This window comes from Myripristis murdjan, chromosome 9 (genome assembly GCF_902150065.1).
Source record: "Myripristis murdjan chromosome 9, fMyrMur1.1, whole genome shotgun sequence".
Taxonomy (NCBI): domain Eukaryota; kingdom Metazoa; phylum Chordata; class Actinopteri; order Holocentriformes; family Holocentridae; genus Myripristis; species Myripristis murdjan.
Window position 1 is genome coordinate 35,666,340 of NC_043988.1, and position 25,972 is coordinate 35,692,311.

The following is a 25,972-nucleotide window of genomic DNA, read 5'->3' on the forward strand; positions in this document are numbered from 1 at the left end:
TGTAGACCAGGGGGGGAGATAGTTTACTGTCTATTCTGACACATTGTGTCCTACCCTCAAGATAGGATCTCATCCATTTTATGGCATGAGTAGAAAAATTCTCTTACGTGAAAGAAATTATGTTGCTTGACAGTCATATATCTGCTTATGTTTATCATTAAAATAATGTAATCACTTCTATGTTTATGTCAAATTTTGATCACATTAAACCACATTTACATTCAGTCCATGTTTTGTGTTTGTTCTCAGGATTAGTTTTGTTCAACCAGACAGATGATTAATATTTGTAAACCTTGTTAGTTTTTTGAGGTCCTTCAGTCATAAATCAGATGCATTAATTAAATTATAGATGTGTGCTGTTACAACAGATTGCAGTTATGTTATTTAATAGCCTTTGCCTTTATGAAGCACAACCTTTTGTGGCAAACACCACTGATGTTTCTTGTGGCTGCAGCCTCGGAGCCGCAGCATCAGGCCCACAGCAACACAACTCGTGTTGTTTTTCTCTGATGAACCTCTAGATGGCACCATAACACAAGTTAAACACAACTGCACAATATCAGAGACCAAAGAAAATCATTTAAAGTTTCAATTTATGTTTTTAACTTCAACAGAATAACATAAAGTTATATGTGTGTGTGTGTTGATGTATCTATTCGATCCGTGTGTGTGTGTGTGTGTGTGTGTGTGTTGATGTATCTATTCCATCCATGTATGTGTGTGTGTGTGTGAGAGAGAGAGGGTGTGTGTGTGTGTGTGTGTGTGTGTGTGTATGTGAGAGAGAGAGAGAGAGAGAGAGAGAGCTTTGTGTATTGATGTATCTATTCCATCCATATGTGAGTGGGTGGGTGGAGGTCCATTGAGTGTACCACCAACAGTTTGTCTATCTCTTTATTGTTTTGTATTTTTACAGCTGTATTGGCCTATACTATCTCATGCATATGATAGTACTTACATTTTAATTATGTTGTGTGCACATTTGTAACTTTTCTGCCATTTTGTGCTGATTATTCTCCAGTTTCTCTTCATGGCTGTGGAAAAATAGAAATGAAGGTAATAGGTTTACATAGACACATTTTTGTACCCTCATCTGCAACGTAAGATCACAGAAATGTTTGGATGTCAAATCAAAGAGCAACATGGATGTGAACAGTGACCTCTTCTTTCTGATGCTGCCATCTAGTGGTTCATCAGGGAAGAACAGAGGTTGTGTGGCTGCTGCTCCAAAGCTGCAGAAAACTTGACATCCAGTCATCCATTTGACTGACATCCAATCAGACTGTAGTGTTTATGGGGAGAGATGATCCCTGTGACGCCCCCTGCTGTTTGTGTTTAAACTGTCCATCCAAACAAGCTTGATGTTATTACACAACATGAACCTTGGTTTCAGTATATTAGTGTTTCAAATGATGTGGTGATACTAAAATATGATACAACACTTTTCTAGGTTAATGTTTGGAAGGGAAATGGTATGTATTCTACCATATGCAGATGATTTTTCTATTCTCCAATAATGAAAGTGTTAATATTCCCATGTTTACAGAAACTGTGGTCAGTGACATAAAGGAAAAGTGAGCTGATAAAATCTGAAATAAACCCAAAATAAGCACATCTAGAATGATGAAATATAAGTAAGTTACAGACAATCATTTCTCACATAATTTAACTAAGAAGTGCAGATCATGGTGTGCTGAGCTGAGGTTTCGTATTCTGCCACTCTGTGTTGAAACCAGACTCTTTTAACATGCAGGAAAAAAACAAACTTGTTCACTGTGTCATTTAAATGATGTTGAAAAATGAATACAAGTTTGGTTTTTATTATCCTTTCTTATTGGAAACCTTGTAATATTTTGTTCAATACAGTGCTCCTCATCAGCATAAAAAATTCTTTATTAAAAAAAAAAACTGTATTTGATTTTGATTTCACTTTGTATTTGAAATGTTTATCGCATGAAGATTTTATTTCCTCTGACTGACAGATTTTTTTCATCTTATGAGGAATGGGCTGAATAATATGGCATGACACATGGATAAAAAAAAAATCATGCATTCATTCATATGCCATAGTCTGTCAGTCAGAGAATTTTCCGTTCAGGAGCTGTGCCATAAAACTCACATTTAGACTGTAAAAGATGACCTTTAGCACACATGGCTTTCAGTCTCGTATCTTCCACTGTACGTTAGCCTTCAGTGACGCACTGCAGCCCCCAGGATGGACCGCAGGTTCATGAAGCCCGGGGAAGACAGCAAAGATGTCTCTTAAAGCGATGATGTCTGAGCCGACAGGATTCGGCATGCCTGCTTTACATACCTGTATCTCCTAAACTGTTCATGACATACAGAAACTTAAAAAAAAAAAGAAAAAAAAGTCAGAAACCGGAGAAACGGCGCATTGCGCCTATATACAGTGCCATTACGGTAACTCTGTGGGCCTACTGACACTTCGACCGTCCAATCACAGAAGAGTCCCCTGTGTGTCACATGTTTGTAATATGAGCTTCTCATACCGTAACCCCTGAACCAGTGGTAAGTATTAGGGTTATTTGTATATAATGCTATTTGTATATAATTATTATATTATATATCTTATATAACTGAGAATGAGATTCTTATGAACAACAGCAGCCAAATGAAGCAGAAATCCTGAGAGAACAACGGGACTAAAGTCACCATGGATGTGAGAAATTAAACAGTTGTGCTTCTGCTCTGTATGATGTTGAATAATTTGAAGCTTTGCACCAGGTGGAATAACAGGAGCCAGAAACTGGAAGATCAGAGGTCAACTAGAGCAAGCGGGGGCTGTGACATTTTGACTCCAAATGTAGTTATTCATTAAACTTCTATCACAAAACATGCGAGGAAATAAACTGATTGACTCTTACAGTTTATGTCTACCTGTTTGAGACGTTGGAAACTTAAATCTTATGGATCACCACAACAGTTCTGGTTAAGCTCAGTTTAACTCACTGTTAGGTGACAGGATCCCAATGCTACTGCTGCGCTTCCTGGGTCTCACATCTTCTGTCTCTGTAAGAAACAGAAAAATAAATAAATGACTCCTCCGCCGTAAAGTATGCAGCTCTGGTGGATTTTTCCATGTGTGCGATTGGTCGTATGCAGCAAACACCGCCCTTTTTATGTGAGCATGCACAGATCTAGACGGGAAAACCTTGGGTTCAGTTAGCGAGTTGATAAGCCTGCTTCGTGGTACAGAAAATCGGGATTGTAGATGTCTGGTTAAGTGAAGCTAGATAAGAGAAACCCCGGGTATGCTAATCCAGCTTTATGATACAGGTCTCTGCAGAGGGCTGCTTGTTTCCCCCCTACTGTCAGAACACAGGGCAAGGCTGCCTGGGCGCTGTCCAGTGCTGAAACCGCTGATCAGGGTCGCTCGGTCGTGGCGCTGTCCAGTGCTGAAACCGCTGATCAGGGCGGCTCGGTCGTGGCGCTGTCCAGTGCTGAAACCGCTGATCAGGGTCACTCGGTCGTGGCGCTGTCCAGTGCTGAAACCGCTGATCATGGTCGCTCGGTCATGGCGCTGTCCAGTGCTGAAACAGCTGATCAGGGTCGCTCGGTCGTGGCGCTGTCCAGTGCTTTTCTGATGCTGCCATCTAGTGGTTCATCGGGGAAGAACAAAGGTTGTGTGGCTGCTGCTCCAAAGTTGCAGAAAACCTTTATCAACTGCTGACATCGAGCCAGACTGTAGTGTTTATGGGGAGAGACGATCCCTGTGACGCCCCCTGCTGTTTGTGTTTAAAACTCTCCAACAAAATGAGCTGGGTGTTATTACACAACATGATTAGACCTTGGTTTCCGTATATCAATGTTTCAAATGATGTGGGGGTACTAAAATTTGATGTAACACTTTTCTAGGAGAATTTTTGGAAGGGAAATGATAAGTATTCTACCATATGCAGATGATTTTTTTTTTTTTTTTTTTCATGAGTAGGATTTGAAGACAAATGCATTAAGTGCCTTCTTGATACAGTCAACTGGTGTACAGAATGGAGACTATTAACAAAATGAAAAAGTGAGTTATTAAGAGCAATGGGATATTTCCTGGACGTGCATACTGTATGTACAGTTGTGCTCATAAGTTTACATACCCTGGAGGAATTTATGATTTTTTGGCTATATTTCAGGGAATATGAATGATAAGAGAAAAACCTCTCTTTCACACAGCTTACAACAGAACTAGCCCACTGGGAATTAAACTTGTTTTTGTGTCGGCATGTCGTTGTGACAGCAGCGAGTTTCCTCTCAGCCACACCCAGCTGCACCTCCAGGTACACACAAAGGGCACAAAGCTGCATGTGAGCTGGAGGTTGCTGGTTTGAGTCCACAGTGTGGATATGAAGCAGCTCAGTGGCTGACAGCGGACTTCCAGGTGAGAACGTGTACAACTGAACTGTTAACCTGCCCTGAATAAATGAACAAACATTTTAGAAGCAAGTTGCTATAATGAATAAATATGTAATCTGACACAAAGCATGAATTGCAGCTCATCCTCATTCCATTTGTCCACAGGTTTGATCGATAACAGCACAGTTACAGGCTCACACAGGTGTTCATCATCAGCCTCATCACAGGTAATGAACCTGCTGACTCAGTGTTACTGTAAGCAGGTCATCATGTTGACAAGGGAGACCAAACAAACACTGGACTGTAAAATTGCTCATAAGATACTTTGAGAGAAAGATTGTATATGATGACATCATCTTGAAAATGACAAATAACTTCCAATTCCACTGATGAAAACTCAAGGCAACAGGCAAGAATGTTAAAGTTATGACTCTTTAATATTACAGATATTATTAAATGTCAGTGGTCTACAAAAAATAAACATTATGAACTAAACCACAGTGCAGCCTCTATAGTGCAATGAGTGGCCTGATACACAAACCATGCATGAGAAATATCCATATAGAGTGACTGTATTACAAAAAGGAGAGTTACAGGATACAAACATCAGTTATCTTTTAATATGAAGTCATTGCAGTTCCAGTTGTGTGCATGGGTTAAGTTGGAGACTCGGTGCACAGGAAACTATTCTGACACTCTGATGAAGGTCTGCTGGGACTGAAATGAGTGAATCACATTTCTAAAATGTGCAGTTTCTACATGGAACGCCTCCCTTCATGAAGCTTCTTCATGTTCTCCTCCAGGTGAGTTTCTCTCTGCTGGGTTCCAGTTCAGTGACACGATGGCAGAGGCAGCGACTGCAGCATCTGGTGAGTCCAGACACTCCTTTTCTGAAGCTGAACTAACTGTGAATGTTACTCCTGTTCACTGACTTATCTCTCTGTGTGCTGCTGCACTGACCCACTTTGTCCTCAGGGGTCCAGGAGGTTCATCTTATTCTCTTAGTTTTTGCTTCATTCTAGCTGCTCTTGTCATTCCAGTGGTGTAATGACATTAAAATTCCACTTGGTGGCGACAGATCATTACATTTCACTGGTTGCACAACACAAGCTGTGCTGCTCTGTAGATTTGCTGCAGTGAAACTTTTCTCCCCATTTCACTGACTGTGTTGACTTTTGTTTTGTCCTGTATTTTATTGCTTGTTGTCTTTCTATTCTCCCCTGCACCGAAAGGACTGAGCCCTAATTTCGTTGCATTATTATACGTATATGATTGTGCAATGACAATAAAAATCTATCTATCTATCTATCTATCTATCTTTTCCTCCATAGTGAAATATTTTGAAAGTTGAGTTCAGACCCACATTAAATCCTGTGTCCTCGCTGCACTCAAACAGCAGTTTTTCCCACCTCCAGTTACCAAGACCTTCATTGGGTTATTTAACATATTTAGTGTGAATCTGTTATCAAGTGATGTGGACAGTGTGTGGGAGTCTTTTCTTCTGTCTTTGTCTCTGGTCTCCTGCACACCTGTTGATCCACAGGTGCATAAAAATCCCAAAGTCTTTTATAGGGCCCTATCTTGTGCCACCCGCTATCCGCTGCCACGACCCGCTACCCGCAAATTGCGGATTTAGGAACCTCCGCTATCCCTAAACGGTATCTTGCGCCACCCGCTACCCGCTATCCGTTATGCCGACTGCATCATTTGCGCCTGGAGGTGCGTCGTGGGCGTGTTTCATGCGCTATCCCTAAAGTTGCTATCTTGCGCACACACTTTAGGGATAGCGGATAGCGGGTGGTCAGGACCACCCGCTATCCGCTATCCCTAAAGTTTGGGCTGTTACGAGAGCGCGCCCAGGCGGCTTCAATGCGCGCCCCGACGGAGCCTCGCCACACACACGGTCGGACTGATACCGGGACGCCGCCGGAATGGACTGAGTATATTACTCATATAGACTGTTTAGAGGAAAGACTGTTTTAATTGGACACTTACGCCAGCACGTTTTATTGTTTTATCATAAGCCAGCAGCTGTGCTATATTTTTATTTTTAATATTTTATTTGCCCAATCTACCTTGTCAATAAATTAGTTTACACATAGTTCCACCTCTGCCTCTTGTGTGTGTGTGGTGTGGCCCGGGGATTTTACTCAATCAGTACAACCTTGTGACGCGTCCACTTGGACACATGTGGCTCCACCTCCCGAATTAACTCGCCTATAATATAATATATAATATGTATATAAAGCCAACTTGCTTTAGCCTCAGTAGAAGCCCTGAGAAAATCTCCCTCCCTCTCTCCATCGCGGGTTTAGGATTTAGGATTTAGGATAGCGCAGCCTGCCCTTAAAGGCAATGGCACCTGGCACACTGATTGGTCTGGCGTAACGCCCAAAACACACCTATTCATAATATAGCGGGTAGCGGAGGTGTTTTGCGGATAGCGGGAGGTGCACAAGATAGCAACTTTTACGGGGGAACGCCTCTTCCTAAATCCTAAATCCGCAAATAGCGGGTTTAGGGAGTCTGGCGCAAGATAGGGCCCATAGTTTCTAAAAGTAAAACAGAGACTCGGGATGCAGCTTTTGCATCACATGGCTTCAGACTTTGGTACAGTCTTCCTGAACAACTTGGAGCTGTTGAATCACTCAGCAGCTCACAAAAAACATGAAATTTGAAAAAAAAAAGAAAAAAAAAAAAGAAAAGAAAAAAAGACTAAAAACTAAAAACTGAAATTTACCAAATTTACTCGTCTCTACATTGCTGCATTATTTTGCCAACTGCCTTTCCACATTTAGAGATGACAAAACACTTTTAGATGAATAATGAGCTCACTTAAAAACAGAGTTAATGAAGGAAGTGTATATAGCTGAGCTGTGGGTGAAGACAGTCAGGTGTGTGAGACGGGAGGCAAACAGTTTGTTGACCATCTCTGTGGACAGCCGACAAGTTTTTACTCTCATGTTTGAGTTGATGAATGGGAACATTATTGTTTGCACTGGATATGAAACTTGATGTTGTACCTGTGCTACAGTGAGCATGTTTATTCGCCACTATGAATAAATAGATTGTGAATCCAAAGATAGACAAAGGACATCGGTTTATGCTTGGCCCCAGAACACGAGTCAGAGCAAGTTCACCCGTTCACCCCTCAGTGGCTCAGTCAAGTAGATTGTTGGTTTGATTGACAGTCAGTCAGTCAGTCAGGAGGAGGCAAAGAAGAAACCTTTTGGTCAGACCCACAAAAAAGTCGAGATTTAGCCGAATGTTTTTCTGTTTTTGTTTTCCTCTTCTGTGCTGTTGTTGTTCTTGGAGAGTTACAGTAGAACATTTTGAGAAAAAAATGTTTTCTTTCTTCCTATTTGTACTGATTGTGTGTTATGTTCAGAATACACATCCATACTTTTCACATTTGGATATGTGTTTGTGTGTGTGTGTGTGTGTGTGTGTGTGTGTGTGTGTGTTTACTACATGCATGACAAAACGTTTTTGCAATTGCTGTCCTGCAGAGAGAAAAAGCAAAAGACACAAGTGTTTTTCAGTTCTACCGTCAGAGTGTAGTTTCTGCTTCGTGTTGCTTATTAAAATGATGGCGTGTGTGTGTGTTTGAGTGTGTGTGTGTGTTTGAGTGTGTGTGTGTGTGTGTGTGTGTGTGTGTGTGTGTGCGCAATGTTGCAGTGTTTTAGTGAAGCACAACTCACTTTCCCTGGTATATCAGCCTCAGCATTGTATAACGACAGTAAATTAAAGTTGAACTGAACTGAAAACCAAATGAAGATAATTGTTGTTTGTGCAGCAAAAGAGGCACATCAGTAAACCTGGTACATTTAACTAAAGTCTACAGATTATTTGAGACATGTCAGTCCAAATGAACTTTGAATTGACCCTGGTTTGATATAACTTTGTTTATTTTTCTGTATCTTACAGAGACAGAAGATGTGAGAACCTTGAAGCGCAGCAGCAGCTATGACTTCCTGCCACCTAACAGTGAGTTAAACTGAGCTGAACCAGAACTGTTGTGGTGATTCATAAGATTTAAGTTTCCAACGTCTCATAACAGGTAGACATAAACTGTGAGATTCAATCAGTTTATTGACTCCCATGTTTTATGATAGGAGTTTGATGAATAACTTCATTTGGAGTTCTCTTGCTCTGGTTGACCTCTGATCTTCCAGTTTCTGGCTCCTGTTATTCCACCTGGTGCAAAGCTTCTCCAAGCACGACTCAAGTGTCTTCTCTAGTTTCCAAGCAGCTCAGTTTTCATTTCCCCATCCAGCGCCCCCTTGTGGTAACAGCAAAGTGTCTTGTGTCCATCTGAGCTCCATGGGCGTGTTGATCTTAAAATGAGCTGAGCTCAGCTGCAGTGTTGCTGCGTTGCTGAAAGTGACTGAGCAACAAACAGCAGCTCTGAGGTCAGTGCTGCAGGTTTCTCTGCTCTCTGAAGCTCATTATCAAGATAGTAATTGTGGCCTACATAGGGGGCGCCAGCGAGCACTCTGCTTGTTCCACAGCCATGATTAATGAAGAGACTCAGTACAAGCCTTTAGAACCAGGAGCCTGGAGCAGCTCAGCCTTTTTTCCACCGTTCAAACAGCAGCAGAGACTTGGAGCCTGAAGGAGCTGCAGACCAGGAGAACAGATTGTTAAAATAGAGCCCTCGCTCTTCCATGTTTTGTGTTTGTCTTTGCATTTGTTCTGGGTGTGCACACATCTCTGTTTGTGTGTGTGTGTGTGTGTGTGTGTGTGTGTGTGTGTTCTTTTTCCATGCTCACGTCCTCAATGGATTTAGCGATGGTTTGGAAGCTCCAACATACAGGTTTGCAAAGTGAGGCATAAAAATAGTGTAGTTGCATTCATGCGTTTCACAAGTGAAATTAAATCTTAATATCATACAAACAGATCCTCCGCACACTGACTCAGACTTTACTGTAACACTTTATTTAGAGGGAACAACGCGTTTCGCCTCAGCGTCTTCAGGTTCACCTCAAATCTGACCTGATCATTTCCCGGTGTGTTTGCACTGATTTCAGTTAAATGTTAATATGTTGATGTAACACTGATTCTTGAGAATTTGGATAAATCATGTCCCACTAAGAAAAATGCTATTTCTGCTGGAAATTTACAACATTTTAATGAATAAAAAGAATCAACGGCATAATCATGGGGTCCTTTGCACATTTGTAAGTTTTTTTCATAGGTTTATTTTTAATTTGTATTAATTTAATGATTATATGTTGGCCCATGGCCTATAAAACCAGTTGTCCTCGGACAGGAGATAATCATTTCAACTTGATTAAAACAACAAAAAGTTATAATTTCACTGAATAATATCTTTACCACATGAAAGAGTACATCATAATATGTATTAAAAACTACAAACGATGGGTTTTGAACAATATTTACTATTATTTTGTGGTTGCTCAAAATGTGTCCCAGATATTCGTCACCACTGTCAGATATTTATTTAAAAAATAATAATTAAAAAAAACTACAAGGTCAGTTACATTCCTGAGGAGCCCTTTTCAAACCGTCAGCTCTACTGCATGCTTCAAGACCGCTCAGGCTCCTGGAAGTTTGCTATTTTCTCTTAAATCTCTTCATATTTTTGGACACTGCTACTGTCACAGCCATAAATTGTCAACACCGTCACTTCTGTATAAAAAATATTAAATTAGATTATGGAATAAATGTATACTTTTTAAGAAGAGGTCTGATGCAGGTAGCAACAGGGGGGAAACAAGCTGGCTAATGTGAACAACTCATGCTGATCATGTGAAAGAGCAGGTTTTTGTCACCACCGTCAGACGTCACCACCGTCAGGTTTTCTGTGTGACGGTGATGACTGAAGTCTGAAAAATGCTTATAACAGAGCTCAGGATTGTTATTTTTTGTACCAAATAGTTAAATAAAGTTGTTAAGCAAGGAGCCATTGACTTGAGTGGTATAAATTTTGGAAATGTATGTTTTAATGAGGCCACTGTCACCACCGTCAGATTAGTGTCACCACCGTCAGAGGCAGTTATATTGGTTTTAAATGAATATGCTTACAATATGTTTCTTTGGTGCTGTTGAGTTATTAAAGTAATAGTCTCTTTAATACAAAAATATGTTCTTCAAATTATAAAAAAAAAAAAAAAACATTACGGTGACGGTGTTGACAAAAACAAAGTAGCCCAATAACTGGAAAAACCTATTTTATGAAAAAAATGCAAAATGAGGAGGTTGCACCGGTACATTGCTGAACAGCCAAGACCTTGGCCTATAATGATATGCCTTCAGATTTTGTATTTTAACACACTTTTTTTCTCAAAATTAAAACCTGTTTTATCCAAATTCCCAAGAATCAGTGTGTAAACTTACATTTGGTGTACAGTTGCATTGGTTCTCTGTGTTTACTATGCATTTTCATTTCAGTGTCTGAGCTGAGGGTTGTGCTGCTGGGGAACAGCTGGACTCACAGGAGGGAAGTGGGGAACTTCATACTGGGAGAGACTGTGTTTAATCTTCAGAGAGCAGCTGACCACTGTCTGAGAGTGAGTCGACAGCTGAAGGAGAAGAAAATAACGCTCATCAACACTCCAGATCTGCTGTTTCCCAACATCTCTCAAGACAAACTGACACAGGATGTAGAAAGCTGTGTGAGCCTCTCTGCCCCTGGACCTCATGTGTTCCTGCTGGTACTACAGCCTGAAGACTTCACTGAGGATCAGAAACAGAGGTTACACAGAGTCCTTGAAACCTTCAGTGAGCGCTCTTTTGATCATTCACTGGTACTGACATCAACACCCAGAGAGGAGACATCAGCTGGAAACTACATGCAACATCCAGCCTTAAAGGACCTGATCAGAGAATGTAGATACAGACACTTGAACCGAATGAACCTTGAACTCCCAGAGCTGTTAACTTGCCTGGGTCAAGTAGTGAAGGAGAACAATGGAGAGCCTGTGAGCTGTGATGTGTTTGAAGATGCAGCTGCTGATCAACAAACACCAACACCTCGCAACTGGGATCCTGTTAGAGCTGCTGGTAAGTGCAGGAGAACATTCTGAACCATATACTAATAATGATTTATGACACAGTTAAAGCATTAAGTAGAAAGTTAATTTCATTGATGATGTCATCTCTTTACAGGGCAGAAACTGTACTCAGCAACAGGCTCCGTCTTGAACTGTATGTAAATTCATCACAAATGTAGTTTTGTTTTTCTCTTGTGTAGGATGGTGATGTACTGACTGATGGTATCATCTTGTTACAGGGATGAAATCCACCACAACACACAGTCTGTCATCAGAGGGAAGCTCTGTCGACCAGCGTGAGTAAATTCACTTCAGGGTTTTAACATCCAGCCTGAAATCTGTCATGTGATCTTAAAAATTATGTTACAATATTAATTATACATCACTCCCACAGAGCACGTATGGCTTATGTTGGTCCAACACAGGCTGCTGATCAAAGATTACAGTTAATTTGAGGTGATATGTTATTTTTTTCATAAAAGCATGACCCTTGATACACTTATACAGTTTGGGGCCCTGAACATTTTCAGAAACAGAATCATCACAAAAATGCCATTTGGATGCCAAAACAGCCATTTTACTTTCCACTATAACTGAATTTTTGCATCATATCTACTGAACCAAACATGATAACACAGAACAGATGACGCACAGGATGTTTGATGGTCCAGGATGACAATAGAGTGAACAATATTCAATGTGACCTCAACAATTTAGCCTAAAAAGAATGTGTCAAACACAAAGATATACTTCAAAAATTAATAGCAGTTTTATTGTTTGATTGTTTTGTCTTTGTTGGACCCATTCTTCACTGTCTCCTCCACACTGACACAGAGTTGTGCAATGTAAGGAGGCCTTTTAGCTGGTCTAATGTTGGGTAATCTGGGTTTAAATGTATTCATGTCAAAATTAAACTAAGTACTAGGGTTGTCCCGATCCGATCATATGATCGGAAATCGGGGCCGATCACATGACTGAAGACTCGATCGGGACTCGGACGTTATGTCCCGATCAGGTATCGGATAAATAATATATATACATATGTATATTTAGGGCCCAAGCACTGGAACAGTGTGAAGCCCTATTGTTATTGCTTCGTTTTTTCTTCTCCTTTCTTCTTCTTCTTATTTCATCAAAATAAACCTTAATTTGACCCCCTAAACATACTCCAAAACTCACCAAATTTGGCACGCAGGCGAGGTCTGGCGAAAAATTTGATAAAATGGACAAATGGACCCCCAAGGTGCAAAAATGGGCTCGGTAGCGCCACCTAGGCATGCAAAGGCAGCCGCTGCGGCCCACAGGAATGTGCTAGAAAGACCAAACCAAAGCCGAAATGTGGATCTCATCAAGTCCGACAACTTTCGTGCTCGCCCCCCGATCTAAAACCAACAGGAAGTCCGCAATTTGCATTTCAAAGTCACGTTTTCGCCCAAATTTTCGCTTTACGCCGAATCTATCTCCTCCGAGGCCGTAAATGGCAGCGACTTGAAACGCTAATACATGAACAGAGGATACAGTGCTTAACAAAAGTTGTTCAGGATTTCGTCACTCCTCGCTTAGTTTTTTTGTAAAAAGCTCTCAAAGTCGGAGTGGCCAAAACCTCCTTTTTCCCTATGGACTCTGGTGTGAAGAGGCAGAAACTTGGCAGGCACTGGGCACTAATTAGGCCCCAGCCGTCTAAACTAAAAGTCTGACTGCTTCCAAACCTATGCAGATGGAAAGAGGATGAAAATTCCTACAAAAGTATGTAATTTTTGTTTTAATGTGACCAAGTTTCTGGCCGCTGTGAAGACGTGTTTAACACTTTTGGACTTTGGTGTGCTCTGCTCTGCTCTCCTCTCTGCCTGGTCATGTGACTCACTCTAGCTGCCTGCAGGAATGCCAATACACACCGATTATAAAGCCTCAGAGGGAGCAGAAAACACTCTCAAACTTAAACTGCCATAGCTCCAAAACAGCACAGGATGGAAAAAACTTGTAAATATGAGATTTGTAGATCAAGGTCTTGTGACACATTTAAAGTTAAAATTAAGTCTGTCACTCAAACGGTGACCGAGCTGTGACACCTCAAACAGGGGTGGGTTTTCTCCATTTCTCCATTGGATTGAATGAGGATTTTTCTGTCTGGCTGCAGTTTGGTCTGATCACGACACAGCTGCCAGTACTCATATCAACCACACACTTGGACATCCTCTGCCTTTCAAAATAAAAGCCCCCGACTCTTTCAAAATAAAAGCCCCAAAAAATACCCTTAAAACTGGCACAAACGGACGAATTGTCTGCACTTCGATGCGCGCGCCATCCCCGACGTGCACGGGGGGGCGAGGGCCCGTCCAATGCTGCTTGCAGCTTTAATTATTGTTATTATTTTTAATCACATTTTCAATATATGGGCTATTAGTGATAATACATTATTAAGAATAAAATACCAACGTTTACAGGCCGGGTCTGTCTGTGACAGACGCCACTGAACAGCGCATGCGCAGAACACGGCAGCACGCAGTAGTTTGTTTTGAAGCTGAGGCGCGTGATATCAGAGAAACTCTAATACAGTAGATGGGCTCTGGTGATATGCTGCTAGTATCACGGACGGAATCGCGGAATTAGCCAAATATAACGGAAACCGAGTCTAAAAGGCAAAGAAACTTCCCAGGCTACAGCAGCGCACTGACATAGATTGTGTAACAAAGCGAAGAGTTGCCACTCCGCTCTGTTTTCACTGGCTAACAGCAGCACACTGGCTTAGCTTGTCTATTCAGAGAAGACGTATCACTTCGGCTTATTTTTCAATCTATGTTATCACATGCATACTACTGCTCATTCACTGGTAGCTGAATTGTTAGGTCTGTTTGATAAGCAATTTACATTGTTAAAACAAATAATAATTTAACATATTGTTACAGTAAAAAGTACTCTGTCAACCCTCAGGTGAAATAATTACTGATACATCATCTTGTCATTTTTGTTCAGTCATTAATAACATATCATTTCCTGGTTTTATAGAAGTATCGGATCGGGACTCGGTATCGGCAGATACTCAAAATCAAATGACTCGGACTCGGACTCGGGGGCAAAAAAACGTGATCGGGACATCCCTACTAGAAATGTTATCAAAACGCATTTGAATGCATAAGCTCTCTTAAAATATTGCATTTTCCACCGAGAATAAAAGGAATGTGCGACATTTATTTTGTTTTCACAGTAAGACCAGCCTGCAGCGCATAGGTCACGTGAGCACAACTTTCTGGTTCACAATTACGTGGGAAATATACAAATTATAGTGCAATATTTTTCGTAGGAATTTGTATGAACGTTGAATGAGAACAGCCTGCTTCATGAATGGCAGATCTATTAATTTGGTTCTCTATTCCTGGATCACTGAAGTCAACAGAAATAGCCAATACACACCATAGCTGCATTTCAGTCTATTTACATGTAGTTCCTCTACAGGAAAATAAGATCAGAATTCAAGAGACAGCTGAGACATGAGGTTAATAGCACGACACAACATTCTTGGTTTTCATTCCACTCAGTTTATTAAAAAAGCACATTTAATTGTTACAACAAAGTACACTGAAGTTCTCTCACACCTGAAGAGTAATTACCTCGGCGGCACTCGGGGAGGCGCTGTTTTGACTGGTAAGTTGAATAAGAGAGTGATTGGAATTTTGGAGGCTACAAGTTTGCCTGCGTTATCCTTTGGGCGTGCAATATGGATAACTGCCAATAACTGTAACAATACCTTAATATGGTGTCAAGTAAAGGCGCCTCGTTGAAATCAATGAGCTCTGTGTCTTGTGGGTTGTCGGCTACGGCTGTGTCGCTGTCAAATGTGTCATGTCAGGTTAATCGGAGGGACGTAATATGGCAGCTGCCAGCGTCGTCATGGCAACGAATGTGCTGGCTTCTGAGGTGACGGTCGGCTAAAATAATTTATCTAGAAACTAATAAATTACTGAAGTAGATTGTTTAGACGATCAATCTTCACCCAGGTTTGTGTAAATGAGACTTTACATAGAATTAATAAAATTGAGGGCTTAAACAACGTCAACTGTGCAACATTAAGCAAAGAGTGTGCAACAGTCTAAACAGTGATCTACCTCATCACAGCCACCCGCACAGGAAACCAACTTTATAAGCTGTAAACAAGTGCATACGAGAGCTGGGGGGTGGAATATAATAAAATATTTACTGCAGCCAAACTGCTAATTACACTCCATCTAGATGACCAATGTTAAGAAAAAGTTAAGCTGTTGGTTAATTTCGGATTTTTTTTTTTTTTTTTTTTTTTTTAGTATAGGCTAAGCTTCTTGGCTGGGGGAGGCAGGCAGGCTTGGTTTACTTCCGGGTTTTAAATGGTCGTAAAAATGAATATTGAAACAAATATATTAACCATTTCCCGCAGCCGAAACATAAATTACCCTGCCTTTAGTTGGTTTTGTTTGAGAGGGGAAAAAAAAACATTCAAACAATGTTGATTTATTTCGGATATTTTATCAAGTAGCCTATTCACGTTGGTGGGTTCCATGGACAGTTATATTAACGCTTCAAGTTTGCAAGATATCCAAATTAAAAGTAATCAGATTTATAATATGAACGTCCACATATGTTGTCTTTGGAATAAAAACGGCTTGGAAAGCAAGAAAATAAAGGGCTTTTATGGGACAGTAAGATGTTTGTGTCATACCATGGCACCATGGCAACGGATGTCAACAATGTCGGATCAACAATGTTGGATTCCAACATTTGCTGGCAAGACCGGGCGAAATCTTCATGATAACTAACAAATTAAAGACCGTATACATTCACTGAACCCACATTATGCAAGAAGTGCACATTTTTCGCTGGAAATATTATCAAAACACATTTAAATATAGAAACGACCTCAAAATATTGCATTTTCTAGGCTGCTTTGGCACTATACGGATGTCAACAATGTTGGATTCCAACGTTTTGCTGGCAAGTCTGGGCGAAATGATCGTGATTACTAACAAACTAGAGAACGTATACATTCACTGAACACAGATTATGAAAACAAAGTGCATATTTCTCGCTAGAAATGTCATCAAAACACATTTTAATACAGAAACTACCTTAAAATATTACATTTTCCACTGAGAATGAACAAAATGTCCGCCATCTTGCTTCCTTTTGCAGTCAGAAACTTGGAAGTCACGTGACCCGGGCGCAGGGGCCACTATAACAATTGAATGTTGATATGTAACAAATTTGAGCTTGGAAACGTTGATATGATAACATTTCCCTAGTTTGCAGAAACGTAAAAGGGTGACATTTCCCCATGGAGACTGGGTTGGAAATGTTTATCCCATGAAGATTTTATTTCCTCTGACTGACACATTCTTTTCATCTTATGATGAATGGGCCGAATACTATCGCATGACACATGGATAAAAAAATCATGCATTCATTCATATGTCATAGTCTGTCAGTCAGAGAATTTTCCGTTCAGGAGCTGTACCATAAAACTCACATTTAGACTGTAAAAGATGGCCTTTAGCACACAGGGCTTTCAGTCTTCAGTATCTGATAGTGAATTCCACTGTGTGCAGAATGTTCATGCATGTCTGCACTGTGTTGTATTTTCTCCACTCGCTGTCAGTAAATATCACACAGTAAGTATTGGACTTCCAAAGAGTTGCAGATCTGCAGAGGTGAAGATATGTGAAGCTCTGAATGGGTCAGCAGGCTCCATGCACCCTCTCCTCTGCACCTCCAGTCAGTGAGCTATGTCACTTCTGACGCTCCTAACACTGTACTCAACAACAGACTGGATATGGTGTTCTTCACTTGTATTTGATTTTGCAGTCATATCCATGTGCTCTGTGAATAGTCAGCAGGTCAGGCAGTTCAGATCATAAATATAACACTGTGATTAATATGCATCGCAGGTGGGTGAAAAAACTCTCATTTCAGTTTATTAAATACCTGCAGCACCGTCTCTCCCATTAAGAGACAAAAGGAAAATTTGGTACAAAATAATCTAATTTATTGTAGTTTGAAAGTACTGAGGGCTGACCACACTGGCTGATCTGAGCCTTCAATAACAGGTTTGGATTCATTCTTTAATTAAAAAAAAACAACAAAACAAAAAAAAAAACACCTACAATCACGCTTCACTCACTGACATTTAGAATCACTGACAGGCATATTATGGACTGAGTGGAATATTGTCTCTATTGTATTTAAAAATGAATCAGTGAGAATTGTGTGTATAAACCTGACTCCATGGTAGTTGAGCTAATAGTATACAGTATATCAATGTACAGGATATACAGTATACAGTATGTCAGTATTTATATATGTACATACAGAGAGAAAAAACAGGTTAACATGCTATATACTTCATGTAATCAGGTAAGGTAGAGTCAGTATGACTCTACCTTATCAAAAAAACAAAAGTACATTCCAAGTGCGGGATGACCTTTAAGAGAGGTACAGGGAGTGACTGTCTGCCTGTGTGTGTGTGTGTGTGTGTGTGTGTGTGTGTGTGTGTGTGTGTGTGTGTGTGTGTGTGTGTGTGTGTGTGTGTGTGTGTGTGTGTGAAACCTGTTTGACTGGATGGCTTGTGCAGGAAATTTTGCTCTTAAAAAAAGTCCTGTGTGAGTCACCGGGGCAGGTTAGGGTGGGGCAGTGGGGCCTCCAAAGTTTATACTGTAGTTAGATATTTATTTTGTTTCAGTTCCAGTGATTGTAGCAAATAAAAGTCCAGGATATTAAGTGAAGTTTGAAGGTGTTTACTGCATGACTGAGTCTTTGACCAGCCAGAAGGAATGACTCTTCTTCTGAAAACTGTTTTAACAGACATACAGCTCTCTGTCACATTCACAACACCTAATGTTTGTATGTAATGCACAATTGAGACAGAGCAGAGAAAACAGCTTTCATCAGATCTATTTTGGCTCATATTTCAGCAGCATGGACAGAGAGCAGAGGGCTGATTATCACTGGTCATTTGTTCAAACCTCACATCAAACAAAGAAATACATGGAGTCACATGCTGATTGCACACAGCAATGTTCAGCTGAAGTGCTGTCTGTTCATTAGTTATTGAGGTGAATCCACTGTATTTTACTGACTACCTGAGCAGGTTTACCTTATCATAGGTATATTTACTTTTTTACTCTTTGTCTTCGAATGAACAAGACCAGGTCAAACCCGAGTGCGTGGCTGGGCAGTGACTTCATGTAAAAAGCAGCTGTTTTGGCCTCAGCTCTGTGAACCACAGCTGCACTGGACAGCTGATTTCAAACCCTGAGCATTTCTACAGTTAAATAGCTCTGATGTTTATCACCATCACAACACAATCCAACATAGTTTTGATGATACACATATGCTGCTATGGTGGTTTTCCTGCATGGAATGTTCTCTGACCAGCATGGTAACTCTGGTTCAATCTTCTACTTTCTCTTTAGTGTGTTTGGACTGACGGCGCACGACGGCTGGTGAGTAAACTCAAATTAAAATAGAGTTTGTGATAAATAAGTAAAACGCTATGAATAATGTGACTAGTCCAGGAGAATAGATAATAGACTACAACTGTGGGAAAGGCTGCATCCTCAAATTATTAAATGATCGCTGATAATTGTGAGCCGTGTGGACAGTTCAGGTGATCAGATGGAACAGAGTCACAGCTTGTAATGATCACAGCAACTCAAACAACACAGAATACTGTAGATTCTCCCTTTAGAATGACAGACAGAGAGACAGACTGACTTTACTGATCCCAAATGGGGAAGTTATTGTGTTACAGCAGCAGGTTATGAAGACATTGCACAGGAACAGTAATACACAAAACAGGATATCCTATGTTCTTAATGCAGTGAGGGGAGGTTGGAGTATGAAGATGTGCAAACTGAACATGAACAAAGTTATTGTCAGAGCAAAACTGAGCTGAGTGTGTAAATGACTTTTATGAATTTTGGCGGAGCTCCGATTCAAGATGACATCATCAGTGACCTCAGGTAACCTCTGTGAGGCGAGCTCGGCTCGGAAATCAATGACAACTGTGCAACAGGCTGTCAAAATCATTTCAATTCAAGATAAATAATGATAATCGAGATTTGAGGTTTCAAACAATTTGTTCAGTTATTCATCTGACAGATATCTATGAAATGAACTTTCTGTGTATCATATGAGAACCTTTGCCTTTTCGACAGATTAACAGAAATTAGAATCCCTTCACAGAAAAAAATAAATAATCAAACCACAGTTACCTTTTTAACCTGTGCTGATATTAATACTACAAATACTGCTAATAATACTACTAATAACTTCAAATGCTGCTGCTGCCATAATATTTCAGCTGTAGTAGGACTACCAACACAGTATTACAAAGGTTACTATCCATCCATGTTCCATACCTCTACAAAACCTTACAAACATATTCCTAATCAAGGCTGTGAGGGGCTGGAGCATATCCCAGCATGCATAGGGTGGAAGGCAGGGAAACACCTTAGACAGGGTTCAGGGTGAAACAGCAAATTAACCAAATGAAGAAAAAAGAAGTCAGTCAGTCAGTCAGCCTGCCTGTGGAGCCTGTTTGACTGGACAGCTTGTGCAGGAAATTTTGCTCTTAAAAAAGTCCTGTGTGAGTCAGCAGAGCAGGTTAGGGTGGGGCAGTGCAGTACAACTGAAAAAAAAACAGGCACCAACAGAAAGTTCAGAAAGAAGTTGCAGTATTGCAAAGGGAAAAAGCTTCTTCAGAAACTCAGCAGGTGTGTCTTCTTCCACCTCAAGTCTTCAGAGTCTTCCACGTTCTTTCCTGAGTGTCGCTGCTCTTTTCAAAGTCCACTGGCCCAGCTTCCTCCAGCCACGTGCTCTCTGACCCTCGGCTCGCCCTGTTCTGCCCTCTGTTACGTCTTCAAGTCCTGCTGTAATCAGGTGGCTTCAGCACCTACACCTGTATGAGAGCTGAGGCATTCTGGGAGATGTAGTGTGTGTAGTGACTGCCATTTTGTCATGTGGCAGCTGATCCTGTAGGAATGTAGCAGCAGGAATGTGTGTGTGCAAACCACCAGAGTTTATCCTGTAGTTAGATTATTCTTTTGTTTCAAGGGTCTTCCACCACCACCACATGTTCTCCTCCAGTTGAATTTTTCTCTGCTGGGTTCCAGTTCAGTGACACGATGGCAGCATCTGGTGAGTCCAGACTGAGTTTTTATTACACTTACAATATACTGTTGTATTTCAAACATCGCACAAAAATGTGTTTTTTTTTTCCCGGTTAGCTGACGACGTACTCATTACTGTTTAGTGTTTTTTTTTCAGAAATGCCTGGGTGTTAAATCAGCAGAGTCCTGTTCACTGACTTATATGTCTGTGTGCTGCTGCAGTGACCCGGTTTCTCCTCAGGGATCAATAAAGTTCATCTTATTGTCTCTGCTTCATTCCAGATTATCTTGTTAGTCCAGTGGTGTAAACACATTAAACTGCCACTTGGTGGCAACAAATCATCACATTTTATTGGATGCATCCTGATCTGTGGACTGTGCTGCACCTGTATCAGTCGGTCACACACTCAAATGGATTACCATGGCTACCCACAATGTCCCTCTGTCTACAAATGAAATGGCTGCAACACAGCCAGCTCCTAAAAACAATTATAATTATGTGTCCACACAGAGCCATATAAATTAAAATTCAAAATAAAAGTTAGGTCATTTCCAAATGTAGAACTGTCTTATGATGAAAATATATTTTGTTCTGTTTCATGAGGCAGTGGCATCTGCAACCAAAAGAATGTCCCCTGGTGCAAGAATACGTTTTGTTTTTCTTCCACTTTGCCTTTTTTTACACTGAAAAAAATTGCCCTTTAATTATTACCTCCATTATTTATTTAAGTTCTACAGTTATTATTCCAGTGCTTTCAAATGCCCCCTTTTACTTAATGTGTTACTTTATGTTTGCCTGTACTTATGTATCCACAATTCAATAGATAGCCTAAATTTGATCCATCACACTGTACTGACTGTAGCACCTGACAAAAGCAGGTAAAATGTACTTGGATAAATGGACTGAGCCTGGCAACCTTGTGCGTGCTCAGCAGGTGACATCAGAGGACAATTTGCACCAACTAAAGGTGTGAGGAGGCAGCACTATCTGTATTTATATTTGTATTTGTTTTGGAGCAAAATAATTTGGATTTGGATTTGGGAAGAAAGTGGGCATGGCTCAAACTAGAAGTTATTATTTTTCAATAGTTGGATTTAAGAAAAAACTGAAATTCCTGCTTGTTAAACCCTCTACAGGTTTAGGACGACTCTGCATTCTGCAAATCAAAAGAAATCTCATTGTGAGAAAACATGTTGGACTTCTGTCTCTGTTGCTGACTGACGTCTCAGTGAACTACTTTAGAAAAAGAATTTTGAAGGGTAATTTATTAATCAGAAAGCCATATTTTGTTACTTACTGAATATGAGTTTGGAGTCAGGGCCTGCATTTGAGCACTTAGCTGCTGAATCAGCTCATCTTTAGCATTGGTGTCAGGGTTACACTTTTCTTTGTTTAGCTCACCAGTGTTAACTTCATTCCTCTGAGTGTGAGTGGGCGAGTGCTACATCCCAAGCCTTAGCATTGTTTCCTCTCACTCTCCTCACTTGTTGCTTTGGTAACTAGACATATGAGTGCCTCATCAGTGACTGTGGGGTCTGAGAGGAGGGGCTTAATTTCACACCAGTGATCCTCATACTTCTCACTCAAGCCCTGAGAGACTGTGCGACAGGGCCAGTTCTAGACAGGCATATATGAGGGGGCAGACAGAAATGTGAAGGGGACACATGGCGGCGGCGGTGGGAGGGGGACAGGGGGGAGGGGGGCTCTGGATACCTGTTTTTGTCATGGAATTGGATTGCACTTTGTCAGGCCTCTACCCTAAGACCTGTCCAACTTGGGTGTCCCACCTGAGGGCTAAGGGGGGAAAACTGAGAAATAAAACAATAAAAAATAAAATAAAATATTCCTTATCCAGATTATAACAACATACAACATGACATTTAACATAACTGGATGGCCTACATTATCAAATATATTCAAACCCAACAATAACACTTCTCACTATTGCCAATATAAACAAAACTAAAAAGGGTAGGCCTAGTAATAATAATAATAATAAAAAAAAAATCAGTTAACCAAGTTTTGAAAAATAAAACTGAAAAATTAAATAAATAAATAAATAAAAATAAAATAATAAAGAATGAAATAAAATATCCATCCAGATTTTAGTCATAGTCATAGTCATATTTATTACCTATTCACCACAATTGTAGTATGGAGTACAAACAAGACAAAATACAAAATAAATGATGAACAGTCAGAATGAGTCATCACAGATTGAAATAAACAGAAAAAACAAGCCTGCACTCAATCATTTAAAGAGCGGCAAAACATTATTCAAGAAAGCACCCAATTTACATATTGTTCGTAAATTATCAGTCTTCAATAAAGCTATACATTTGAACATAGATGGGTGGTTTAAAAAATATTTAGGCAAGTACTTATTTCTGTTCTCGGACATGGTTAAATTTTTACATTCAAACAAAACATGATATTCAGTACCATGAGTTTAATGTAACTATCTATCATATCATCTCTACTACGAAGGAGGATTAGGGCCACACTGAGAAAAAAAAATCAGAGATTTCGAGATTAAAGTCGTAATATTACGAGAATAAAGTCGTAATATTAAAAAGTCGTAAATTTACAAGAATAAAGTCGTTAATTTACAAGAATAAAGTTGTAAATTTACAAGATTAAAGTCGTAAATTTACGAGATTAAAGTCATAGATTTACGAGAATAAAGTCATAGATTTATGAGAATAAAGTTGTAGATTTACGAGATTAAAGTCGTAAATGTACATAAATAAAGTCATAGATTTACGAGAATAAAGTCGTAAATTTAGGAGAATAAAGTTGAAATATTAGGAGAATAAAGTCATTCTTGTCTCTGATATTTCAGGAGAGAGATCAGGAAACCTGGGTTCACCAGCAGAGCAAAACTGCTCTGGTTTGAACATATATTTTGAAAAACTTGACTTTTATTTGTCACTCTGCTCAGGCAAGTAGCGGGACCACTGAAGCTGACGAACCAATGGCGCACGGCGCTAGTAGGACCCCAATGTAAACACACTAACCGGGAGGAAGCAGACTGACAGCTCATCTTATTTACTTGTTGTGTCAAAATCCTACAGTCTGTGGTCAAAACGAACGATAATGTTTATATATATGGTATAGAATCATCATCATCATCATCATCATCATCACGTTTATGTAATATAATGTATAACCAGACTGTAAATTCTTTTGCAGGTGCTTAAAATCACCAGTGCTGTGATTTTTCTATATAATCTTCTCATATTGTTCTAATATTCAAGATTAATTTTTGTAATGTATTTATAATAGACCATAAACTGATGAGTTTATAAGCTTTTGGTGTGTAACTTGATCTACTCAGAAGCATGACTTAATAACAGGTAAGGCAAGGCAAGGCAAATTTATTTGTATAGCACATTTCATACACAATGCAATTCAAAGTGCTTCATATAAGAGTGCAAGAAGCATTAAAACACAAATTAAAAACACAAAAATGTACAAACAACAAGAAACTTTTGCAGTTCTTCTTTGTTGTCACCACAAGACAAGAACTTAGACCTTTGTTTGGGTACTTTCTGTTCAGCTGAATATACTGCAGTCAACTGACATCCTTTTCTTCCTCGTTGGTCTCTCAGGGCCTCTTAAGTACATTCTACAGATGGTGCTTGCATGGTTTTACTTAAATATACAATATATTCAGCTGAACAGAAAATACCCAAACAGTGGTCTAGGTTCTTGTCCTTTGGTGACAACGAAGAACAACTGTATCACATTAAGGATGTTGGGAACATCTTTTCAACCCACAACAGAACTGTATGAAGCAACTGAAGCTTTTACATGTGCCCTCTGTGACCTCAAAGGCTGTAGAGATGTCAACTATGCAAAAGGTCAAATGTTCAAGGGCGAAAAATGCACAGACAGAGGTCTCCAACCAAACAGGGATGCTTTAGGGAAACACTCTCAGCAGGCAAACTACCAGGCAGCCATATATAGGAGGCGCTTGCAGAGTCAGCCAGATATAACCCCGCCAACGGCCCATGGCTGGAAGATTGAGGGAGACTTCTTTGGGATTGACTGGATGACACTACCCCCTGCCCCTGTTGGCATCTTGGAGCTTGTGTACTGCTCCTGTAAAAAAACACAATGTGTGGAAGGGAGATGTACATGCAAAATGAATGGGCTACCATGCACAGACAAGTGTCTTTGTTTAGACTGTGAGAATATTTCAAACAAGGCCTATGTGTAGGCATGTTTTTTGGCCTTTGGGCAAGTTAAAAAAAAAAAAAGGAACTGTAAACTAAGACTGATACATTAGTAAGATTCAGTTTAGATCTTTACCACCTCAGTCTCTGTCTTGTCTGGTCACTTACATAAGTGAGGATAAAACTAACTTTGCTGTAATACAGTCTTGGGTTTTGTCTGGATTACAAACATGCCCACAGTTTAATTCCACAGAGCTACAAACCAAAGAGCCTAATTTACGTTTTGGTGTTACAACATGCTAGCATGCTATCGTGCTAGCACGACAACACCGGAGACGGTGGTCGCCAAAGAGGCTGCCTGTGCTCTTGCCTGTTTTACTTCCGTTGTCGGATATCCTTTACTCAAAATTATGACTTTAATCCCGTAAAATTACAACTTTATTCTTGTAAAATTACAACTTTATTCTTGAAATATTACGACTTTATTCTCGTAATATTACGACTTTATTCTCAATCTCAAAAAATATTTTTTCTGCTCAATGTGACCCCAAAACTCGAGTCGTATCTCTACATCGAGCTGGCTTACAATTAAATATTCCTCAAGATCATTTATAAAGAGGGTGAATAGTATTGGGGATAGATTTTCGCCCTGTCTGACCCCAGTCAGACTAACAAAAAACTCGGATTTCTCTCCTTTGACAAAAACAGTAGTAGTAATAGTAGTAGTAGTTTTATTTGGTCATTTAAGAGTAGATTAATACACTACAATTGTCTTTCACTTCATAAAGAGAACAGACCAAAAAGGTGTAGGCTGAAGCCTAGGCTTATTGTGCCTACCCTTTAGACCAATAAATATCTTCTTACTAGCAAATACAACAACACAATCAGAACAAGAACAGAAAACAAACAATAAACAGAGACTAACACAAAACAGACCAATAAAATACAACCCCAATTCCAATGAAATTGGGACAATGTGTAAATCGTAAATAAAAACAGAATACAATGATATGCAAATCATGTTCAACCTATATTCAATTGAATACACTACAAAGACAAGATATTTAATGTTCAAACTGATAAACTTTATTGTTTTTAGCAAATAATGATTAACTTAGAATTTAATGGCTGCAACACGTTCCAAAAAAGCTGAGACAGGGTCATTTTTACCACTGTGTTACATCACCTTTCCTTTTAACAACATTCAATAAACGTTTGGGAACTGAGGACACGAATTGTTGAAGCTTTTTAGTTGGAATTCTTTCCCATTCTTGCTTGATG

General features: G+C 39.9%; 1 protein-coding gene across 1 annotated transcript in view; it reads left to right on the plus strand.

Annotated features, from left to right (window-relative positions):
• The first annotated feature begins 4,304 nt into the window (after positions 1-4,304).
• LOC115365013 (GTPase IMAP family member 8-like) overlaps positions 4,305-25,972 on the plus strand; it is a 57,558-nt gene continuing 35,890 nt past the window's right edge. Inside the window, exons 1-3 of the mRNA XM_030059724.1 lie at positions 4,305-4,387; positions 5,166-5,231; positions 8,290-8,349. Coding sequence (XP_029915584.1) covers positions 5,204-5,231; positions 8,290-8,349 — 88 coding nt within the window. The 5' untranslated portion in view covers positions 4,305-4,387; positions 5,166-5,203. The remainder of the gene's footprint in view (positions 4,388-5,165; positions 5,232-8,289; positions 8,350-25,972) is intronic.